Source organism: Oculina patagonica, chromosome 3, assembly GCF_052425735.1.
Source record: "Oculina patagonica isolate OP01 chromosome 3, crgOcupat, whole genome shotgun sequence".
Classification (NCBI taxonomy): Eukaryota; Metazoa; Cnidaria; class Anthozoa; order Scleractinia; family Oculinidae; genus Oculina; species Oculina patagonica.
This window is the reverse complement of record NC_135760.1, coordinates 12,601,450-12,620,167: the sequence shown is the minus strand read 5'-3', so window position 1 is coordinate 12,620,167 and position 18,718 is coordinate 12,601,450. Positions and strand designations below refer to the sequence as shown.

Sequence of the window (18,718 nt, the reverse complement as noted above, 5' to 3'; positions counted from 1 at the left end):
ACCCATGGTTTTTTTCTGACATTTTATTTGACTGCGTATTTAACAATATTAAAGTTGATAATAAAAACTACTTTCGGCCAGTCTTCACAATGTTTTAACCTCGCATAACCTAAAGAAACAAAAGAAATAATTGAAGTCAGTGTTTTTTTTTTTTTAAAAAAGATCCAGATAAGTTGGGTGGATTAGTTGGTGATCAGACACCATGCATCGTTCCTCTGACCTCCTCTGTGTTGCAGTCTGTGTTAAGTCATTGCCAAAATAAACTCACTCACCTAACCCAGAGATTAATAGAAACCGCCCTTCTTGTTTGCTCCCCGCTTGCTGCAATGAAAGAATATCAAAATTTTGGGTAAATGGTGAGACAAGCTCCCCCCCCCCCCCCCCTCAGTGGAATGAATCAAAAATTGTGCTGGCTGTCAAGGCTACGAGTATGCGTCATGTCACTTTTGAAGAAGCACCGTCAGAGCAGCCTTGTGTCATGGTCATGTGACTGTCTTGGTGGGCGATTACACTTGGTAAGAATGCCTAGAATCATAGGCGTACGAGGCGGGGGGGCGAGGGGAGCTGCAGCCCCCCCAGTGCCAAAATTTTTCGGGCAAAACGCTAAAAATTCGGGCAACATGCCAGAGAAAAAATAGAAAATAAGCAGACAAATCTCAAAATTACAATCAAAACGAATTATATCAACAGAAAAAAATATTGGAAATATACCGAACTTTGTGGTTCAAAAGTCCAAATTTCTCATTAATCTGCTTTCGTTTCCTTTTGCAATTGCTATAATCATACTCGGTTTTCTCGCAAATTCTGCACGATTCAGCTGCAATCAGCTTTTCCATAGTTTGAACGTTTGCGAGCGGTGGACCCAAAAACAAAGCTGCGATACGGTTACAAATGTAAGGAAGCTAATGCTTTTGACTCAAATGAGCTCAAAACTTTCAACAATATGTTTCAACACGTTCATCTTCTAAATGTTTCACGCATTTTAAATAACTTTCAAGTGGGGGAAAAACAATGTAAATTGCCTCCCAAAAATACTTTTATTTTTGCTGAACTAAAGTGAATAAATAAAAATTTCCGAAGAAAAAGTATTCAGTGCACGTCACAAGATTAATTTAACGCACGTTCTGTTGTCCTTTTCTTATGCCTGTTTATTCGGCTTTCAACCCATGCCATTTTTTTTTTTCGGGCAACAAGGTCTCCGCCCCCCCAGGTCCGAAGGTGCCCGTACGCCTATGCCTAGAATACTCTGTTGCCATGCCACCCTAGGTTCATAAATTGGGAGCACTGTTTGTGTCATAAAATGTTACTTTTGTGAGCATGATCTATGAATCCCTGACACAATGCATCGCTTAGCGTGACTATTCTAGTGGTATCGCGTGACAGTAGGGCCTCAATCACGTGACTCAATAAACTTAATTGAATTTTAACTAAGTTCACTTTTCGACTTACTTGGTAACCGAAATGCTAGAACACAGCGCTGGATTCTTGTTGCATTCATATTCCCTGTAGTATTCACGCTGAAAGAAAAGAAAAGAAGAGAAAAAAAAAAATCAGATCAGATCACCCGGCCCGGCCGGCCCTGGTCTATATACCGCGGGTCGCACTCAAAATTTGATCTGGGAACAAGAAAGATAACGTCCCAAGACAAAAACACAATCAGACAATCTTCTGAGAAAACAGTCTTACTCTTCCAACGCTTTGACTAGCTTTCTTGGAAACCGGAAATTGCCGCTGTTATAGCGGAAAGACAGGAAATAAAGAAAGTTTTTTCGTCGAAGCGAATGAGTGAGAAAATAGAAAACGGAAGTTGTTAAATTCTTTTTACATTTCAGTTTTAGCGAATAAAAGCCATAAAAGGAAGTATGAATTCCGATTTCACTTTTCTCAGAAAAATTGGCTGGCGGTGTTGGCCTATTCTCAGAACTATCAATAAACATTGATTCTTGTCTTCCGGTGCATGAAGTTCACGAGCTAAATTTGTAGAACTTACTGTTATTTTTTTCGCAACAACTCTGCAAATCGAGAAACTTGATAGCAGTGGATTTTATCAACAAGAACAATTTTATTTACATTGATGGTATTGCATGTAAAATGAAGAACAAAGGTTACATAAATAACGTGATAACAGAATAAATCTTTAATCTAAAAATTTAAAAGTACCCTAATTTTTTTACAGACGAAAGAATCTATATAAAAGATAAGATGTTCTACATGACACGAGCATGGGACAAAGAAAAATTCCCGACGGAAATCGAACCCATGGCCTCCCAGATACCGGTTGGGCGCTCTAACCAACTGAGCTACGAGAGACTCGTTGTAAGCTGTCTAAGCTGGGCCATTTTACTAGGTTGATATGTGACACGCGTCCTGCATACTGCTAGGATCAGAAATTTACCATCTTTATTATTTACTACAAAACTTGATGAATTCGACATTGCTGATCCTAGCAGTATGCAGGACGCGTGTCACATATCAACCTAGTAAAATGGCCCAGCTCACAACGAGTCTCTCGTAGCTCAGTTGGTTAGAGCGCCCAACCGGTATCTGGGAGGCCATGGGTTCGATTCCCGTCGGGGACTCAGAATTTTTCTTTGTCCCATGCTCGTGTCATGTAGAACGTAGAACATCTTATCTTTATTATTTATTACCGAGCTTAAAATTTACCATCTTTATTATTTACTACGAAAGAATCTATGTTATTAAAAATTATGTTATTATCAATAATATAAACAGAGAAGCGTTTGATTCGCTTTCGGAGAAAGGCAGGAAATTAATGACATACGTCATCAAGTAGTATCAAAGATCGATTCATTCATATAAGGACAAAGCTTAAAGAGCTAGAGAGTGATGCATTTGAATTCATTCACAGAAATTTAACAAGTGACACAAGTCGGACAGACATTACAGGAACTCATGCTTGCATAATGAGGCAGGTATTTACTCTTCTTCTCTGCTGGATCATTTCTGAAAGCACAGTGAGTACACGGAAATCTAAATTATTCATTTCACCGAAAGGTAACGACACGCAATCTTGTGGACAACAAAATGATCCCTGCCGAACGTTAGATTATGTTTATGAATTGCTTTTACCTTCTGGGTTCAACTCGAAGCTGTTGTTACTTGATAAAGGGGAGTACAATCTTCAAAAGCATCTTACGTTTGAGAAAGTGAAAGATTTCAGCGTATTCGGAGGATACGACGAATCTGACTCGCATGTTAATGTTGAAATAACTTGTGCTCCCAATGCAAGCCTCGCATTCTTCCTCAGTGAAAACATAACTCTTCAAGGTGTTAAATTATTGAATTGCGGAGGATGGCAGGATGCTCCTATTTCAAATGGAACCGTTGTGAAGTTCAAGACAGCCATTCATTTTGAGTACTGCAGAAACATTTGGATGCGTAGCATCCATATATCACACTCCATTGGCCTTGCGGCAAGTTTCTACCAAATTAGTGGAACTTTGGACGTAACAAACTGTGTTTTTGAGAACAACACAGCAGTCTCAGATACACTCATGGATTACAAAGAAAAAGAACAAAAAGAGATCCGTTATATCATTACCGGTGGAGGAATTTTCTTGAAATTAAACAAACACAGTCGAAATCATCCAAGGATCACGAATGTCACGCAATCTGATCACGAGACGTATATCCATGGCAACAATTACGTGTTCACCAACTGCAGCTTTCTCGGAAACGAACGTACCAGAGGGCCGCCGGTTTTCTCTGACAATTTCCAAGAAACGTTTAATCACCCTTTTAGCAGCAGGGGAGGTGGTCTGGGAATATCTTTTGAGGGTTATGTCAGCAATTCCTCGGTGCTTATCCGAAACTGTACGTTTTTGGCCAACAAAGCAGACTTTGGAGGAGGCCTGATGGTAGAGTTTGCTGATTCTAGTAGCAGAAACTTCCTCCTGGTCGAGAATAGTGTGTTTGAACGTAACTTTGGATATTCGGCTGGTGGTGGAGCTCGAGTGGGGAACATGCTACCAAAAGGCGAAGCTCTTCCAATGAACGAAATTCGTTTTGTGAATTCGGTATTTAGAGGTAACTGGGGAAAGTGGGGAGGAGGCGTTTCCGTCTATGGCACCTCTTATTTTTGCAAATGCAAACATAAGTTCAACAGCAAAAGTATTTTCGGTTTTCATTCGTGCCGGTGGCTTGGAAACAAAGCAACTGTTGGTTCAGCCATCGCTGCTTTCCTTTTCAATCAAAATAGAGATCACATTGGCCCCGAACTTCCCTTTCATGTCGAATTTAATCATTGTCAAGTGGAAAACAACCAAGTCATAATCCAGGAAAAAAATGTTAAAATCGGCGAAGGGGCGATCTACAGCGTAGATGTATCGATTATTTTCCGAGGAAAAACGACCATCACGAACAACACTTTTACCGCACTTGCCTTAGATGGTGGAACGGTAGAACTTCACGACAATGTTGAATTTGTTGGCAACAGTGGGTTTCGTGGAGGAGCAGTCGCAATGTACGGAAACGCACGGATTATTCTGATGAAAAGATCGAGACTCTTTTTCAAGGATAATTCGTGTTCAGATAAAGGGGGAGCTATGTTCATTCAGGCTCCCGGATCGCCACAGATTAGCTATGGTGTAACGGGGAAGAACCCAGATGCTTGCTTCTTTGCTTTCGAAAATAGTTGGACAAGCTTCGACCATTGGGACACACAAGTCATTTTTCAAGATAACCAAGCACCCGACAATTCCTCGGGACACTCTGTTTTCGCTTCAAGTCTTAAGAAATGTCGTAAGCCTGGAGAAACACGAGTGAACAACTCCGTACTAGACTGGAAATTTATCAAATTTATCCGCACATCAGACAAAAAAAGAGAAATCGCCACAAATCCTGTTGATATCATCTCCAACGTGGATGACTGGAATGTCTCACCAAGTGAAGTTTTTAGCCCAGCTGTTCAGCTACGAGACGAAAAAAACAATTCTGTTCGTGGAATTGTCAACGTCTTGATAACGAATTCCTCCAAGGGAGAAGATTCTTCTTCTTCAGTGTATTTAGAAACATCTTCGTCGCTCTTTGTTGCCGATGGAAACATATCTCGCCTCAAACTGGGAGGCGACGTTGGCGGAGAATTCACGGTGGTTCTTCAGCATGTCGGACGACAAATTCTACAGAAGACCATTCGTGTGACTTCTTTGCAAAGTTGCAATCCCGGGTTCTATCTTAAGGATGGAAGCTGTGCCTGCCACGAAGAGTTAGATGCTGTCTCGAGATGCGACAAAAATGGAAAGACCGTTTATCTTAAACGTGGTTACTGGGCTGGAAAGGTGGATAAAAAATTTTCCACTTATCCTTGTCCACATGACTTCTGCAACTGCCCTGGGAATCATACATCAACGTTACTTGCCAAAGGCGAATGTGTCTTTATTGCTGAAGAAATGTGTAGAGGCAACAGAGACCCGAACAGTGTCTTATGTGGAAAATGCAAGAACGGTTTCAGCGTAGTTTTAGGTCAACGTGACTGCTTTGAGTGTGGAAAGTACGGCTACCTTCATTGGATACCAATATACCTTGCTGTAATCCTTGGACTGATAGTGCTAACAATGGTTCTAGACATTGACGCATTTACAGGATGTCTCAACGGTTGCCTGTATTCCTACCAAGTAATGTTGTCGATCATCGGAGAGCGGTTCGTGTTTAAAGACTATTTCATATTCTTCATCGTCAGTTTGTTCAATCTCCGCCTGAGGATCGGAACAACTCACTTTTGTTTCTCGTCTAATCTGGATTATGCAGATAAGCTCTTCATTGAACTTTCCATCCCTGCCCTCACTTTATTCGCAGTCGTCGTTCTGGCCAAGTTGGTGGGCAAGTATCCAAACTGGTGCTTTAGTCGGCGAGTGAAGGCGCCCTTCCGTGCCATTTGTACCATCTTAGTCCTGTGTTACACTGGCATCTTATCAGCTTGTCTGGAGATTTTGCATCCTGTGGTTATCGGCGACAAGACAGTGTTGTACCTTAGTGGCAGCACGGATTTCTTCAGAGGCAAACACGCCGCTTACGCAAGTATTGCCGTTTTATTCGTTGTCTTCTTCGTGGTGCCATTTCCACTCATTCTGATGTTCCGGCCATTCTTCACGCGATGCCTTAAGCCAGTGTTTAACTTGAACCGCTTTAAACCAATCCTTGACGTGCTTCAGAGCTGCTTCAAAGACCAACATCGGTGGTTTGCCGCGTTTTACTTCATTTGCCGTCTGGTCGTGCTGGTGGTTGACACTTATGTTCCATTTGGTCCCGTAAAGAGGTCGCTCTTTGAGGTCAGCTGCATCACGATCCTGTTCATCTTTGCCTATGTGAGACCCTACAAACGATCCGAGAATCATTATTTCTTGGAGAACAAGACGGATGCTGTCCTTTTGTTGAACCTGTCCTTGATGGCAGTTTTCAGTTCAGCTACCGAGAACGACAACATTCAAGAACACCACAAGACCGCTCTGATGGTGCTTATCCAAATCATGGCTTATGGCCCACTTGTTGTCCTAGCTTGGTTCTTGTACAGAAAGACCAGAGCTTGTTGCAGGAGTGACTGCTGTGATTATGACAGTGATAAAGAGCAACCCCCCATCAGTGAAACCGTAACATACCAAGCGACATCCGGGGCCTTGGGTGGTGTAAATCGCCTCTCTAAGGAATCCTTCTGAACATACCCTCGAGAGAGAATTGACCGAACGATTTGTGGAGTTTTCGTGTTATTTCTTATTGGTCAATAAGTATTGCAAACTCCTCTGGTACTGACTGCATTGAGAATTCGCTTAAGCTGCAACTTTTAGTCTTAGTAGAGATGGACATCAAAATGCTTCTAGAAATTGTAAAGACCTTTTAAGTAGATAGGTGGCGAGTGTAGACAAACTCGTCAATATTTCCTCTTCGGCTGTTTCATAACTGCCCAAAGATAGCAATGTTGACAATGGAGAGCTACATTGCAATTTTCAACTGACTGACTGACAAAAAAAAAAAAAATCATGATAATCAACAACGACAACTAATGCTGATTAATTCCGTCGTTAATTGTACTGTTTTGATAAGCAAAAAAACAATGACGTTGTAATCAGTTGCGAATTTAGGGGAAAGGTCCCTGTTCTTATTGGAGCGGGAAAGGACACACTCTAGTTTTACTCTGCACCCCGCCCCCTTTTAATTTTTGATCAAGAAAAGGCGTTTCTTCACTCCCCCCACTTTTGACACCTCTGATATCCAACACTGGTCAAAGCATTCAAATTATCGTTTTTAACTGTTTTTGAAGAGAGCTCGTTTCTTCCAAGGTCAATTAAGACTGGATAAAGGCGCGGTAATACGGGCAACATTTTTGCTCAACTTTTCTCGCAGAATTGTTGCATTGCAAGTTGTAACGCGCTGTTGTGCGTATTACCACTAGCGTGATCAACTTGTCTCACAACAAATTACAGTGTGGCAAGTTGCGAGAATCCTGCGCGTATGATGGTCAGTTGTCTGTAAACAAAGATGGCGGCCGCATGGCACCTTCTTTGTCGAAAGCGGGCACTTTCTGTCCTCTGTCTGAGTCTTTTGCACGAAGAAGAGGAGGAGAGGCCTCCTAAAAAGAAAAGAAAAGTGTATATGCGAGATTGGATTTCACGGAGAGAAGAGAGGGGCATTTTTCACCAGCTAGTAATTTGTAAAGCGTGAAGCTCATTCAGTTAGAGAATAAGGAAGTGGGTGGGGGGGACAACCCTCCTTCTCTTAGCCACCCTACTGTTAAAAGGAATGTCTATTCGGATTCATTGTTCGCTAGCTGAGTTTACTTTGTAGCGAATGCGCTTCAAAGTTCAGGTTAAACCTGATTGACGAGTCTAATACAGGAGCCGCAATGACGTGGCCAGTAGAGCTTGTCATGGCCAAGAATGTTAATTTTCGTAGAAAGAGAAAAAATAAAAATAAACCTGAGAAACTGACAGGTTCTAGCATTTCTGCCTAGTGTATAGTGAATTTATATTCAATTAATGTAATATTGATTTAACAAAAGTAACAAAAAATAAAAATAACATGATTAAAACACCGTTTGGTTCAGTTTAGGAAGTAGTCTCGCAACGTGCCACAGTGCCGTTAAAATCCATCCCTACGCATTAATCCATCCCACGATGATGTCGTTGTTGGATGAGCGACGTTGTCATCATTGGCGGATTAAGACTTGCATACAAAGTGGAGTACGGAGTAAAAAGGCGGGGGACGGGGTGGGGAAAGTGGATTGAAGAAAGTACCCGATCATTTCTATTGGCCAAAAAGGTTAAGGCCCAGGCCCTCCTCAATTCTAACAGGAGATTGTGTTAGGGAAAGCAGCTCAGATTTCAATTTTGTTGAAAAGCAAAAGCTCTCTTTTGCCACTGATTACTTTTTTTGCAGATTTTGTTTGTAATGAAATTAAGCATTAATAGCTAAAGGCGCAAGCGTCCAATTTGAAAACAATAAACCCAGACACTAAATTTAGCAAAAAATTGTTCTTCCCCTTGACAAACTTTCGATCTTACGTTGTCGCTTACAGGAAATTTGAATACCTTGATAATGTTTTAAGTTTATACCTTCAAGAGGAGTTGGATTTTTGCCACTTACCAGACTACTTAGTTAAATATCTCGCGCTTTACGCTCTGTGAGCTCGACTTGTTAGCAAGTCTAGACAAAGTTTGCTAGAGGAAACTAACTTTTTCACGTTTTGAAAGGTACAACAGGTCGAGCCGTTTAGATTTAATTTCGGAGAGAATTTTCGTTTTCGTTACAAGAAAAAAAGAAAGAAAGAAAGAAAAAAGAAAGAAACAACTTAATCATGTTTATTGGATTAAACACAATTTCTGTCATCCCAGTTGTTTACGTTGTGGCCCATTTAGTTACTTACACTAAGAAATAAGCTAAAACCCTACAAAAATTAAAGCGTCATCTCAAATTTTTATAAGCAAGGGTTTTGATATACATAGACAAGTAAACATAAACGATAATAACGAACGACGTTTCGGAGTCGTCATGACACCATTTTCAAGTTCAAAAATGAAAAGAATAAACTGTCAGAAAAAGTTCGCTTAAGATTAACATAATAAAATATGCAATGTCACGCAAATAGTTTGGCTCGGATTGAGTCTGATTGGACATTTAGAGATGGTGACAATTCTCTGATTACTAGCATTTCATGCACTAAACAATCAAACTTATTCTTGCACTTCTTGATGACATGAAACTGTTTGTCAAGGTCTTTTGGGGCAATACAGTGTTTGTCTCCATAATGCTTGCCAATAGATGATGTTTTGTTCTTGTGCTCGTCCACGCGCTGATGTAAATGCCTCAGTGTATATCCTACATAACTTGCATCACACAAGTCGCATTGAAATCTATATACAACACACTGCTGGTTTACAATAGGTGGTTTCTTCTCTTGTACTTTAAGCTTTTGTTCGATTTTGTTGCAAACAAAAACTGGTTGAATGACTGTGCGCGTTTTGTGGCTTAGGTCGTTGAGTTGTTTCCGTACAAAATCTGCAGAATCCTGATCTTTGAAGGGTAGTACTATCCGAACTGTTGGACTCTCGCCAGTGGCTGGTATTGGTTGTCGATCTTCGGTCTTTGAACTAACAAAACAACGGACGGTGGTATTGATGAGCTGTTCCGGATATTTCAGCCGGGAGAACAGTGCCTTCAATCGGTCACATTCTTCGGAAAAATATGTCCAACACGATGATAATCGATATGCACGATCAAGCATGGTTTTCAGGAGCCCTCGTTTATATCGAATATCGACATGGCTCTGATAGTGGAGCAAAAGACCTGTGTTTGTAGGTTTTATGTAAACTTTGGTCTCGATGTTTGGGGCTCTGTTCAGCAGTTGCATACCAAGAAAGGGAAGCACTCGGTCTTTCTCTGTTTCCATGGTGAAATTTACTGATGGATGGCAATTATTGAGGACTTGAAGAAATGTAGTCGCTGATGTTAGGTCTGGCATGATGGTTAAGGTGTCGTCGACGTATCTCTTGTAGAATGAAGGCATTTTACCTTCACGCTCAAGAGTTTCTTCAATGTAACCCATGAAAACGTTGGCCAACAGTGGTCCCAGTGGCGAACCCATGGCGACGCCATCGGTCTGTTCATACAATTGCCCATTGAATTGGAACAGCTGGTCTTTGGTGGATGCTCTGAGGAGGTCTACGAGGTCCGATCTGCTGAGGTTCAAGTGGTGTGTTTCATTGAACCAGTTGTTTGTAAACGCTTTGTCAGCCAGTATCTGCATGGTTTCCTCCAGCGGCACATTGGTAAATAGCGAGGAAACATCATACGACACTAGGACATCACTATCTTTGATCTTTAACTCGCGAATTTCGTTTGCAAACTCAAAGGTGTCGGTTATTGTGTACCGGTTGTAGGACAGGGGTTGTAGTTTCTCCTCTAGCCATTTCGCCAATCCATAATTGTACGTTCGTGTGGCAGATAAGATGGGGCGCATAGCCAGACGTTCTTTGTGGGTCTTAGGCAAACCATACAAGTGTGCAAGCCGGGAGCCTGTCGGGCGCACGGAATCCGCAATCGATTTGGGTAGAATTCTCCGGACTGTAGATTCCAGGTCTTTCTCCTTTTTAAGAAGTGGATGATAATATTTGGGCGGTCTGCCTCTAGACTTTGGTCTTTCTTGATCAATTGCTCTGAATTTTGTTGTATCATTGATCGATGCCTCGGATAGCAAGCGTAGATATTCAGACTTATCCATGATGACCACTCCTGAACCTTTATCCGGTTTCGTGATGATAATATCGTCTCGTCGCTTTAACTGATCAATGGCCTGTAGGAGCGATTTGGGGGGTTTAGGCCCTCTTCGATGGATATAATTTAGTGCTACAGATCGTAGGGTTGCAGCAGAAAGCTCTTTAAGGTCATCGGGTAGGTTGGGCTCTAGCCTCCAATAAGCCTTTTCAAAGCTGGCTTTCACGTCGACGGAGGAAACCCGTTGCGGGATGGCAAATTTTAAACCACGGCAAAGCACTAATTTTTGGAAAAAGGAAAGCTCATACGATGAGATGTTACGTATGTGCTCGTCAACATCCGTCTCCTTATATATTTTATTATGTTAATCTTAAGCGAACTTTTTCTGACAGTTTATTCTTTTCATTTTTGAACTTAAAAATGGTGTCATGACGACTCCGAAACGTCGTTCGTTATTATCGTTTATTTTTACTTGTCTATGTATCTCAAATTTTAAATTTTATTTTTCGTATAAGTAGCGATTTGTAAAACATTTTACAATTAAAATTTGCGATAAAATATTCGGTAACGCCATCACAGACTCCTTTTAAAAATGTTAAAAAGACGAGAACGTTTCGACGTTGGCTTAATGTCATTATCAGGTCAAGAAAGTTGTGAGATAAAAGGTATAAAAACTAAAATATGACAAAAGAAATTAATAAATAAAAGTTGTAAAATAAAAAGATGTTTTTTTAAAAATGGCTAAAAAGGATAAAAAATTATTAAAGTTCTTAAATTTGAAATGCTTTCTAATCGCCAATGATTTATATTTAGCAATGCGTTTGTGTAGGTGTGGAGATGTGCTCTCGACATAATACGCATCACACAGATTACACGACAAAAAAAAAAAAAATAAACAAGGAAATGGTGATTCACATTCCCTGGCTTGAGTTCCCGCACGGTGATGTTGATCTTGTGAGTTCGATAATTGTAAGCTAAAACCAATTCGACTGAAGTGGGTATTTCTTGAAAGTACTTAACTTGTCTATACATGCTACAGACCAGCTAGACAAGAAAACCAACTTTAAAGCCTGTGTGGAAAGGCGTTTTATACAGTTTTATTACGCGAAGTATAAAGACCTACGAAGAATACACGCCTCTCCCCATTCCCCCCGCTGCTCAGGTTAACCTTGGCCTGCCACACAGGGTATAAATTTTACTAATTACTACTCACAGCTTGGCTCTCCTGTCCATCTGGATAAGCTTCCATCACCTCCTCCATCTGACAGCCTCCCTCTTCTACATGACATTCCTCGTTCAGATCGTGTTCGCCGTCCCAGATCTCGCCGACCCAGCCAGGCGATCTTTTGTGGAATTTCCGAACTCCTTTCCCAGCGAAAGATCGGGCTTCCTCCGAGTCTATCGCGATCCTTTTTGTGAGAGCTTTAATAAACAGAACGTTTTTTAAGTGTTCATTCAAATGACCGCCTTCGGTAAAGTGAGAGATGAACCATTCAGTTTGTTCGATCACAACAAATTTTGAACAGACAGAAATAAGAACACAGCTACACGACTCCTTTCCCGCCAAACTGGACGTTGTCCTGCATGAGCACTACGTCCGATTTGGAAATCGCGCTCCTCTACTTTTCTTAACTTGTAACAGACGGCTAGAGCTGATTGAAAAGGAACTTAGAAAAGGGGCCGTGGCTGGGAGGGCATACATATCAGTTGCCAGTTTATTTTTACCATTTTTAGTTTCTGTTTTTTTGTGTGTGTCGATTTTTAGCTCAATCCAAACTTCAGTTAGACTTCAACTGCTACGAATGGACTCGCCAATTGCAGCGTCGGTTCTCCCAATTGTCTATAGACAGCTGATTTTTTGATGGTTTGATTTTTTCTTATAATAAGGCTTTCCAGAACAAAGTTCCGTAAACTAAGGGCCTCTTCATGTATAATTTACAAATTGCAGTCTGCCTTACTGAACTGCTGATGCCGATAAAATATATAATATTTGGGATCCGCGGTTGATTGGAGTTTCAAAGGTTAATAGTCGAATGTTTATCGTGTTTTATGAGATGGTTATACAAACGTACCTGTCTGTAAGTACGCTGAAGAAACCAGCAAAACCAAGAACGTGATAAGAGATAGTTTCATTTCGTTTGTTCCTGTTTACGACCAAGTATCGGTCAACTTTTCTTCCGACAGCTCAAGGGCAAATGATCCTTTTAACTGGTAATGAATTCTCAGAGAAACTTCTTTATAATGCCATGTTTACTGTTTCATTTGTGGGAAGCCAGCTGCCCAGGAAACGTAACCTGTGCAATAAAAAAAATCTATTGTCTTCTTTTTACCTACGGATATGGATTTGAAAAGAAGTAACACTTTGAGGCTGCTCCGCTATTCATTTTGAACAGTTTTTGAGTAAACAATAGCCACTTCTCTAATTCCGGAGGAAATTGCATTTTGCTAGAAAATTCGTACCCTGGTGGGACACAGCAAAATTATTCCTTCAATTCAACCAACAGGTAAAATTCATTTTAATGCAAAATTGCTTTCGAATTTTATTAATTTAATCTCTGTATGGCCTGTTCCGAATATGATAGACAGGCTAGCTAGTTTCAGTTCCCATTTGAAAGAATTATTGAAGGAAATCTCAGCAAAAACAACCTTCATGATCGGCAAAAGTTAATGTTTTTGATACGTTTTCATTGTTGAATGCGTGAAACATTGCACTAACCAATACCCAGTGCAAAACCAACTTCCCGAGGAAAGAGTAGATAAAAAGAAACTAATTCTCTCTCTCAAAACAAACCCTCACTTGCGTTTCAATTTGGTTCTTTTTTTTTCTTGAAAAATTCAAATGACATAACAACACTTGCTGTGATAAATAGCGGTGAGCTTTATCACACTGTGTTCACATTCAGGACATTCAAGACAAAAAATGAAGATTTTATTAAAATTTAAGACAAGTTAACAGGGCCGTACCTAGGATTTTTGGCTGCGGGTGCGAACTCCGCTAAACTCCGCTGCGGGAGCAAACTCCAATATGGCTACAAGAAATAGCCCAGCAAAATCAAACACTATGTTAGAAATCTAGTTTTCCTGGTGAGGGCAACTGCCCCCTCTGCCCCCCGCTAGGTACGGCCCTGGTTAAACAGATTGTCAGTTTCAATGAAGACTTACTGAAGCAAAGGTTTTGGGTTTTATTCAACATTTATGACCAATACACAGTTTCGTCAGGGGTAGTTAGGGGACGCATGTGGACTGTCTCTGATAACTGAATGAGCCCGCGGTTAATTATTGTGATGTTTCCGGGTAATATGACGTATCCTTATGACGTCATGTCGGCGTACGCTCTGTGAAATTCTCGCGGATTATTTAAACAAAAACCGTCGGATACTTATGGAGTACTTCTATGTAGAAAAAGAACTTGCTTATGCTCATACTGGGCTGCTTTAATTAATAAAAATGAAACAGGGTTGCGGAAAACTGCAAACATGCAGTTGTTTTCCTTTGTTTTATGTGCTGTCCTATTTCTTCCGTCTAAGCTAACATTTAGTTAACTGGTGACAGAAGTAGCTTGGTAAATCTCATTACTCTCCTCAGGCTCGGCCGCGAAGTTTCCGTTGAATTCGCCCCAGGCTCTTCGCCTCCTCGAACTGCCGCCTAAACAATGTGGAGTAGACATCCGGGTCTTGCCCGCGCGGACCGGGTTCAAGCACATTCTGACGTAGAAGCTTCGGGATATTTCCCGCGGGTTTATACAGAGCCACAATGTACATGGGTCCTGACTGGCTTACAGAGCTTCTAGCACATCCAATCCCTACTTCCTTTGTTTCTCTCCATATGACCTTTGGTTAAGAATGGTTTAACGTGTTGATTAATGACAAAACATGTGACAGCTAAGCAGTAGTGTCAGGGAGTGGGATAGGGTATGATGTTAAGTAAAGGGTGGGATGGGGACAGGGGTGTAGTTTAACCACCAGTCCAATTCTAAAATGGAGGCAAGTAGAATTATTTTCTGACCTGAGTGAACGTATCAGTGTCGGCATTGAGTCTTGGGTCTGAGTAACTGTAATTTTTGGCTTGGCTGTACCACAAGTTTGTCGCGATCTCCCCTGCATCTTCACATGCCATGGAACCTTAATTGCAAAAGAAAAATAATATGTTAACATTGTACTAGTCTGAGATTAGTCCAGTCCATGAACTCTCTCTTCCGCGCGCCCTTTGTAGGGGCGGAACCCAGCTCAGGGACTGGACTAGTTTGAGATAAGCGCTTTTTCTGATACATGGACAAGTCCGCCCACCGCCGGCGCTCGTCCCGGTTACTTGAAGCAAGTAGAATTATTACGACTCCCCTAGATGCTAGTCTATCGCAGGTTACTGGCCCCTTTCTCTCAGGTCGCCCTAACAGTTGTCATAAACCAATCATATTCCCAGGTGGAGAGAGGCACGCAACAAAGTGATCATGGTGACCTCGCCTATTAGAACTCGAACCCAGACGGTTTGATACGGAGCCAATCGTGCTAAACATTACACAGAAAATGATATGATTCTTTAGTGGTTGGGCTGTACCTTTTTAACTCCTATGAATCATTTTAAAAGCGAAAAGTAAAAATCATAGATGCCAAGTTTTTTGGTTGGTATGGTGAGAGAAATTGAATTGCCCCGAAGGGGCGATAGTAAGACCCAGAGGGCCGAACTTCTAGGGGGGTCTGGGGGTATGCTCTCCCAGAAAATTTTTAAAAATGTAAGTTGCGGAGAAGCAATTTCCTTTATTCTGGGAAAGCGTTTGTTATTTTTAACCTCTTTCCCACTCGATTAGCGTTCATCTCTACCAAAGTACAGCTGAAAGTATATCTCTTTATTTAAATTAATACGACTTTTTCCTCAAGTTGTAGTATTTGTAGTATTTTGAATGACTTGAATGGCGTGGTTGCGTGAGATTGGGTAAAAAAGATTGAGTCTCACGCCAAAAGCGTAAGACTTGGCATCTATGAAAAATGGCCGTGAAAAAAAAAAACTAGAAACCAGAGAGACGTCTACAGTTTGCTCTTTGTTTGATTATTTGTATCTACCTGCCAGTTTTGCCAGGTTTTGACCTAAATCCATGGCTGAGTCCTTTCTTCCGGAGTGTAAGTCCTGTGCTACTAAACTCTGTGCGATGGCCTGTGCCTCAGTAGCCAAGCCTTCTGACCAGTTTAGAGGAGGAGAATGGTGCAGAGAACGGTACCTGTTGTGAGCCTGCAATGATTGATGCGGTGCTACAATCCTCGCTGCATCTGAAATGAAAATAAACACCCTTGGTCCGGTTGTTGAAAGCATGATTAAGTTATCAGTTAATTTTTCGCGATTTTTTTAAACTATAAGTTAAAATGTCAGCCGATTTCTCTGCTTTCGGAAGATATCGCAGATGTCCGGCTATCAGTTTAAAAATACTGCATTTCTCAGCTGACTACTACCAATTCTCAGCAATTGGTAAACTCCATCCATTCCTTTTTGTAACGAACAACAAGTAATATTAAAACTTTGATTAAGTTTTCTGGATAGCACGTAACAGCTTTCAAACAGCCCGCCCTGTTCAGCAACACATATCCAGTATTAAACATTTTATAATCGCTACTCTAATTGTCCTGTAAAGGGTGCACACTGGATGCACTCACTAAGAAAAAATTCTTGAATTAGCCTTAGATCAATTCAAGTGGTTGTAAAGTAATCTTAGTTTATCAAACTTCCACTTGAAGCCCTCGAGATTAGCCTGTGTACAGCCGTCCCGCTCCCCTAAAAAAAAATCGGGGAGGGGAGCGGGACGGCTGTACACAGGCTACCTCGAGATTAACAAATTAAACAAATTAAAATGAATTCCGAAGGGAAACGTACCTTGCACATTATTACTGAATCCAACATTACCAACAGCTGAGAATAAAATTAGTAAACAACAAAAAGTCAAGGATCAAACAGACATGATTGAAATAAGTGAGCTCGGTATAACATCCTTGGTGTAAACCGTTTAGGTTAGCTATTATGTTTTTTGTATGGGTATTACTTCAGTTGTCTTTAAAACGTTTTTACGTCATTTGTGATTGCAGCACCAAGAAATTCACAAATTAGTAATAAAAATTAGTGTTCCAATCAAATTTCTGTTGAAGATAAAAGAACCATCAAACAAACAAAGTAACAAAAACTAAGATAAATCCGTGAAACTCTTGGCCCCTGCTGTTTTTAACCAGTAACTGACTTTCAAGTCATAAACCAATTTTACTCCCTTTACATGGTTAATGTAAAACGTACGTCCTGAGCGCTTCTTGAAGTGTTACGTCTATTATCATAATGACATCGATCAAGAGAAAATCGATGTAATGCTACTAAACGACAGGCGTTATCTGAATGGCAGTCGTAGTTCTCTCTTTCACGAAACTCATTTCGCGACACAAGCAAATACGTCTTCATGATTAGGCTTTCTTTTACTCACCCCAGAATATCACGAGGAATATTAAAACATCAACCCAGCTTTCCCTGAACATGGCACTCAGTTTTCTTCGTGTTGTCTGGAAAACGATAATCTCTTAAAGAACACAAAGTACTGTTAGATAATTCATATTACGAAGATTACAACACTATGAGAACGTCGATTGTTCAAACAAAACGCGTTTTTGTATTCATCGTCGACCTCAGAGAAGGTTTTGACCGCTTAAGCTGCCGTTTTGTTTTCTTAGTTTCCGTTGGCGGGTTTTACACTGAACACAATCACTGTGCATGTGACTTGTAAGAGTGAGAGGACTGAGCTCTCAGATGTGTTAAATTAAAGTATGAAATTGCACGTGGTAAAACAGATCCTAGCCCTTCACCCCTTCGACGCCATTTTGATTTTTGTACTCCATGCCACGATGGGAGGACGGCACAAACAACGGAAACCGTTTCCCCATTAAAATTAAAAATAAAAATCATTTCTGTAAACTGCCTGGTCTACGGGGTCTTTAACTTATACATTTCAGATAATATCAAAGCTTAGTTAAAAGGAAAATATAATTATATTTAATTAAGCAGCCACATTTGTCTGTTTAACTTGAAAAGAATTGACCCGAAACATGGGCACTAGTTAAGTTAAAACAATGAGCCGGACATTGCGAGGAAAGAATTCAAACAACCGTGAAACAAGTAACGTTTTGTCTCCAGCTGGCTCAATAGCTTACATTCCCAAGTGAAAAGGACATTTTGGCTTCTTATTTGTTATTGTTGATTTTTAGATAACATTATTAAACAAGAGCGTTAAAAGTCGAGTTTTCTACCTTAACACACTGAAACCCGTTGCTATGAAAATTCGGTCATCCGATTAAGATTTAAACGTTTTACTACCTTTACTTCAAGTTTAAACTTGGCAATAACATATGACAATTCTAAATGATATCATGAACTCGGAGAGATAGAGAACAAATTTAATTTGCTATATATTTATGCCAATAATCGCAAACGAAAACAGAAATATCGACTAAAAATGGCTAAAACTCGACCGCCTTTCTCAGTCTCGTTGAAGCGAAGAAAACTATTTCACCGGCACTATTTTTTTTTTCAACACTAAAGAGGTAAAAGTCAAATGTTACTAACATACCTCTAAATAATTATGAGCTGATAAAACCGCCGTAAAAACAGCATTCTGTTAGGAGAATCTATGCCATTTTGGCGACCAACAAGGGCTAACGTTTCAGGACGAACCAGTCTGGGATTAAACTAATTAAGTATGGAAAATGAGATCATCAAACTATTATTGGCGATTATCCCTGAAAGGTGAAGAAAGCGAAATCATTGATCCGTTTTTGTCTCGTGTCGTATGACGTTGTCATGACGACACGAGATAATTGTACAGGGGGATATTTTCCCGCCATGTCAATATTTTTCCCGCCATGTCAACATTTTTCCCGCCATGTCAACATTTGCTTTGTGAGGCCGCGGAATTTTCCCGCCATGTCAACATTTGCTTTGTGATCTGAGGCCGCCGGAATTTCGTAATCAAAGAACA

At 40.6% G+C, this 18,718-nt stretch overlaps 4 protein-coding genes across 5 annotated transcripts; 1 reads left to right on the top strand and 3 right to left on the bottom strand.

Moving 5' to 3' along the window:
* Positions 1–12,955, bottom strand: LOC144646656 (uncharacterized). 2 transcript variants are annotated; one of them, XM_078506324.1, is made up of 5 exons: positions 12,795–12,955; positions 11,936–12,144; positions 1,450–1,517; positions 273–321; positions 1–109 (listed from the first exon to the last, which is right to left on the bottom strand). In XM_078506324.1, exons 1-4 carry the CDS (start codon positions 12,853–12,855, stop codon positions 285–287), a joined length of 375 nt encoding a protein of 124 aa, XP_078362450.1. In that variant the 5' UTR covers positions 12,856–12,955; the 3' UTR covers positions 1–109; positions 273–284. The 2 variants fall into 2 exon arrangements, with proteins under 2 accessions (XP_078362450.1, XP_078362449.1); XM_078506323.1 differs by lacking the exons at positions 11,936–12,144; positions 12,795–12,955 and adding an exon at positions 1,687–2,399 and having other exon boundaries at positions 85–109.
* LOC144646652 (uncharacterized) lies at positions 2,916–8,041 on the top strand. The gene has a single exon (XM_078506310.1). The coding sequence runs from the start codon at positions 2,925–2,927 to the stop codon at positions 6,669–6,671; it is 3,747 nt and encodes a 1,248-aa protein (XP_078362436.1). The 5' UTR covers positions 2,916–2,924; the 3' UTR covers positions 6,672–8,041.
* LOC144645655 (uncharacterized) lies at positions 8,988–10,780 on the bottom strand. Its single transcript, XM_078505211.1, has one exon. It carries the CDS (start codon positions 10,727–10,729, stop codon positions 9,086–9,088), a length of 1,644 nt encoding a protein of 547 aa, XP_078361337.1. The 5' UTR covers positions 10,730–10,780; the 3' UTR covers positions 8,988–9,085.
* Positions 12,956–14,135: 1,180 nt separating the features above from the next.
* Positions 14,136–18,424, bottom strand: LOC144645654 (Golgi-associated plant pathogenesis-related protein 1-like). The gene is made up of 6 exons (XM_078505210.1): positions 18,311–18,424; positions 17,174–17,266; positions 16,582–16,617; positions 15,780–15,983; positions 14,728–14,843; positions 14,136–14,552 (listed from the first exon to the last, which is right to left on the bottom strand). The coding sequence occupies exons 2-6, from the start codon at positions 17,223–17,225 to the stop codon at positions 14,304–14,306; spliced, it is 657 nt and encodes a 218-aa protein (XP_078361336.1). The 5' UTR covers positions 17,226–17,266; positions 18,311–18,424; the 3' UTR covers positions 14,136–14,303.
* Between the last annotated feature and the right edge of the window lie 294 nt (positions 18,425–18,718).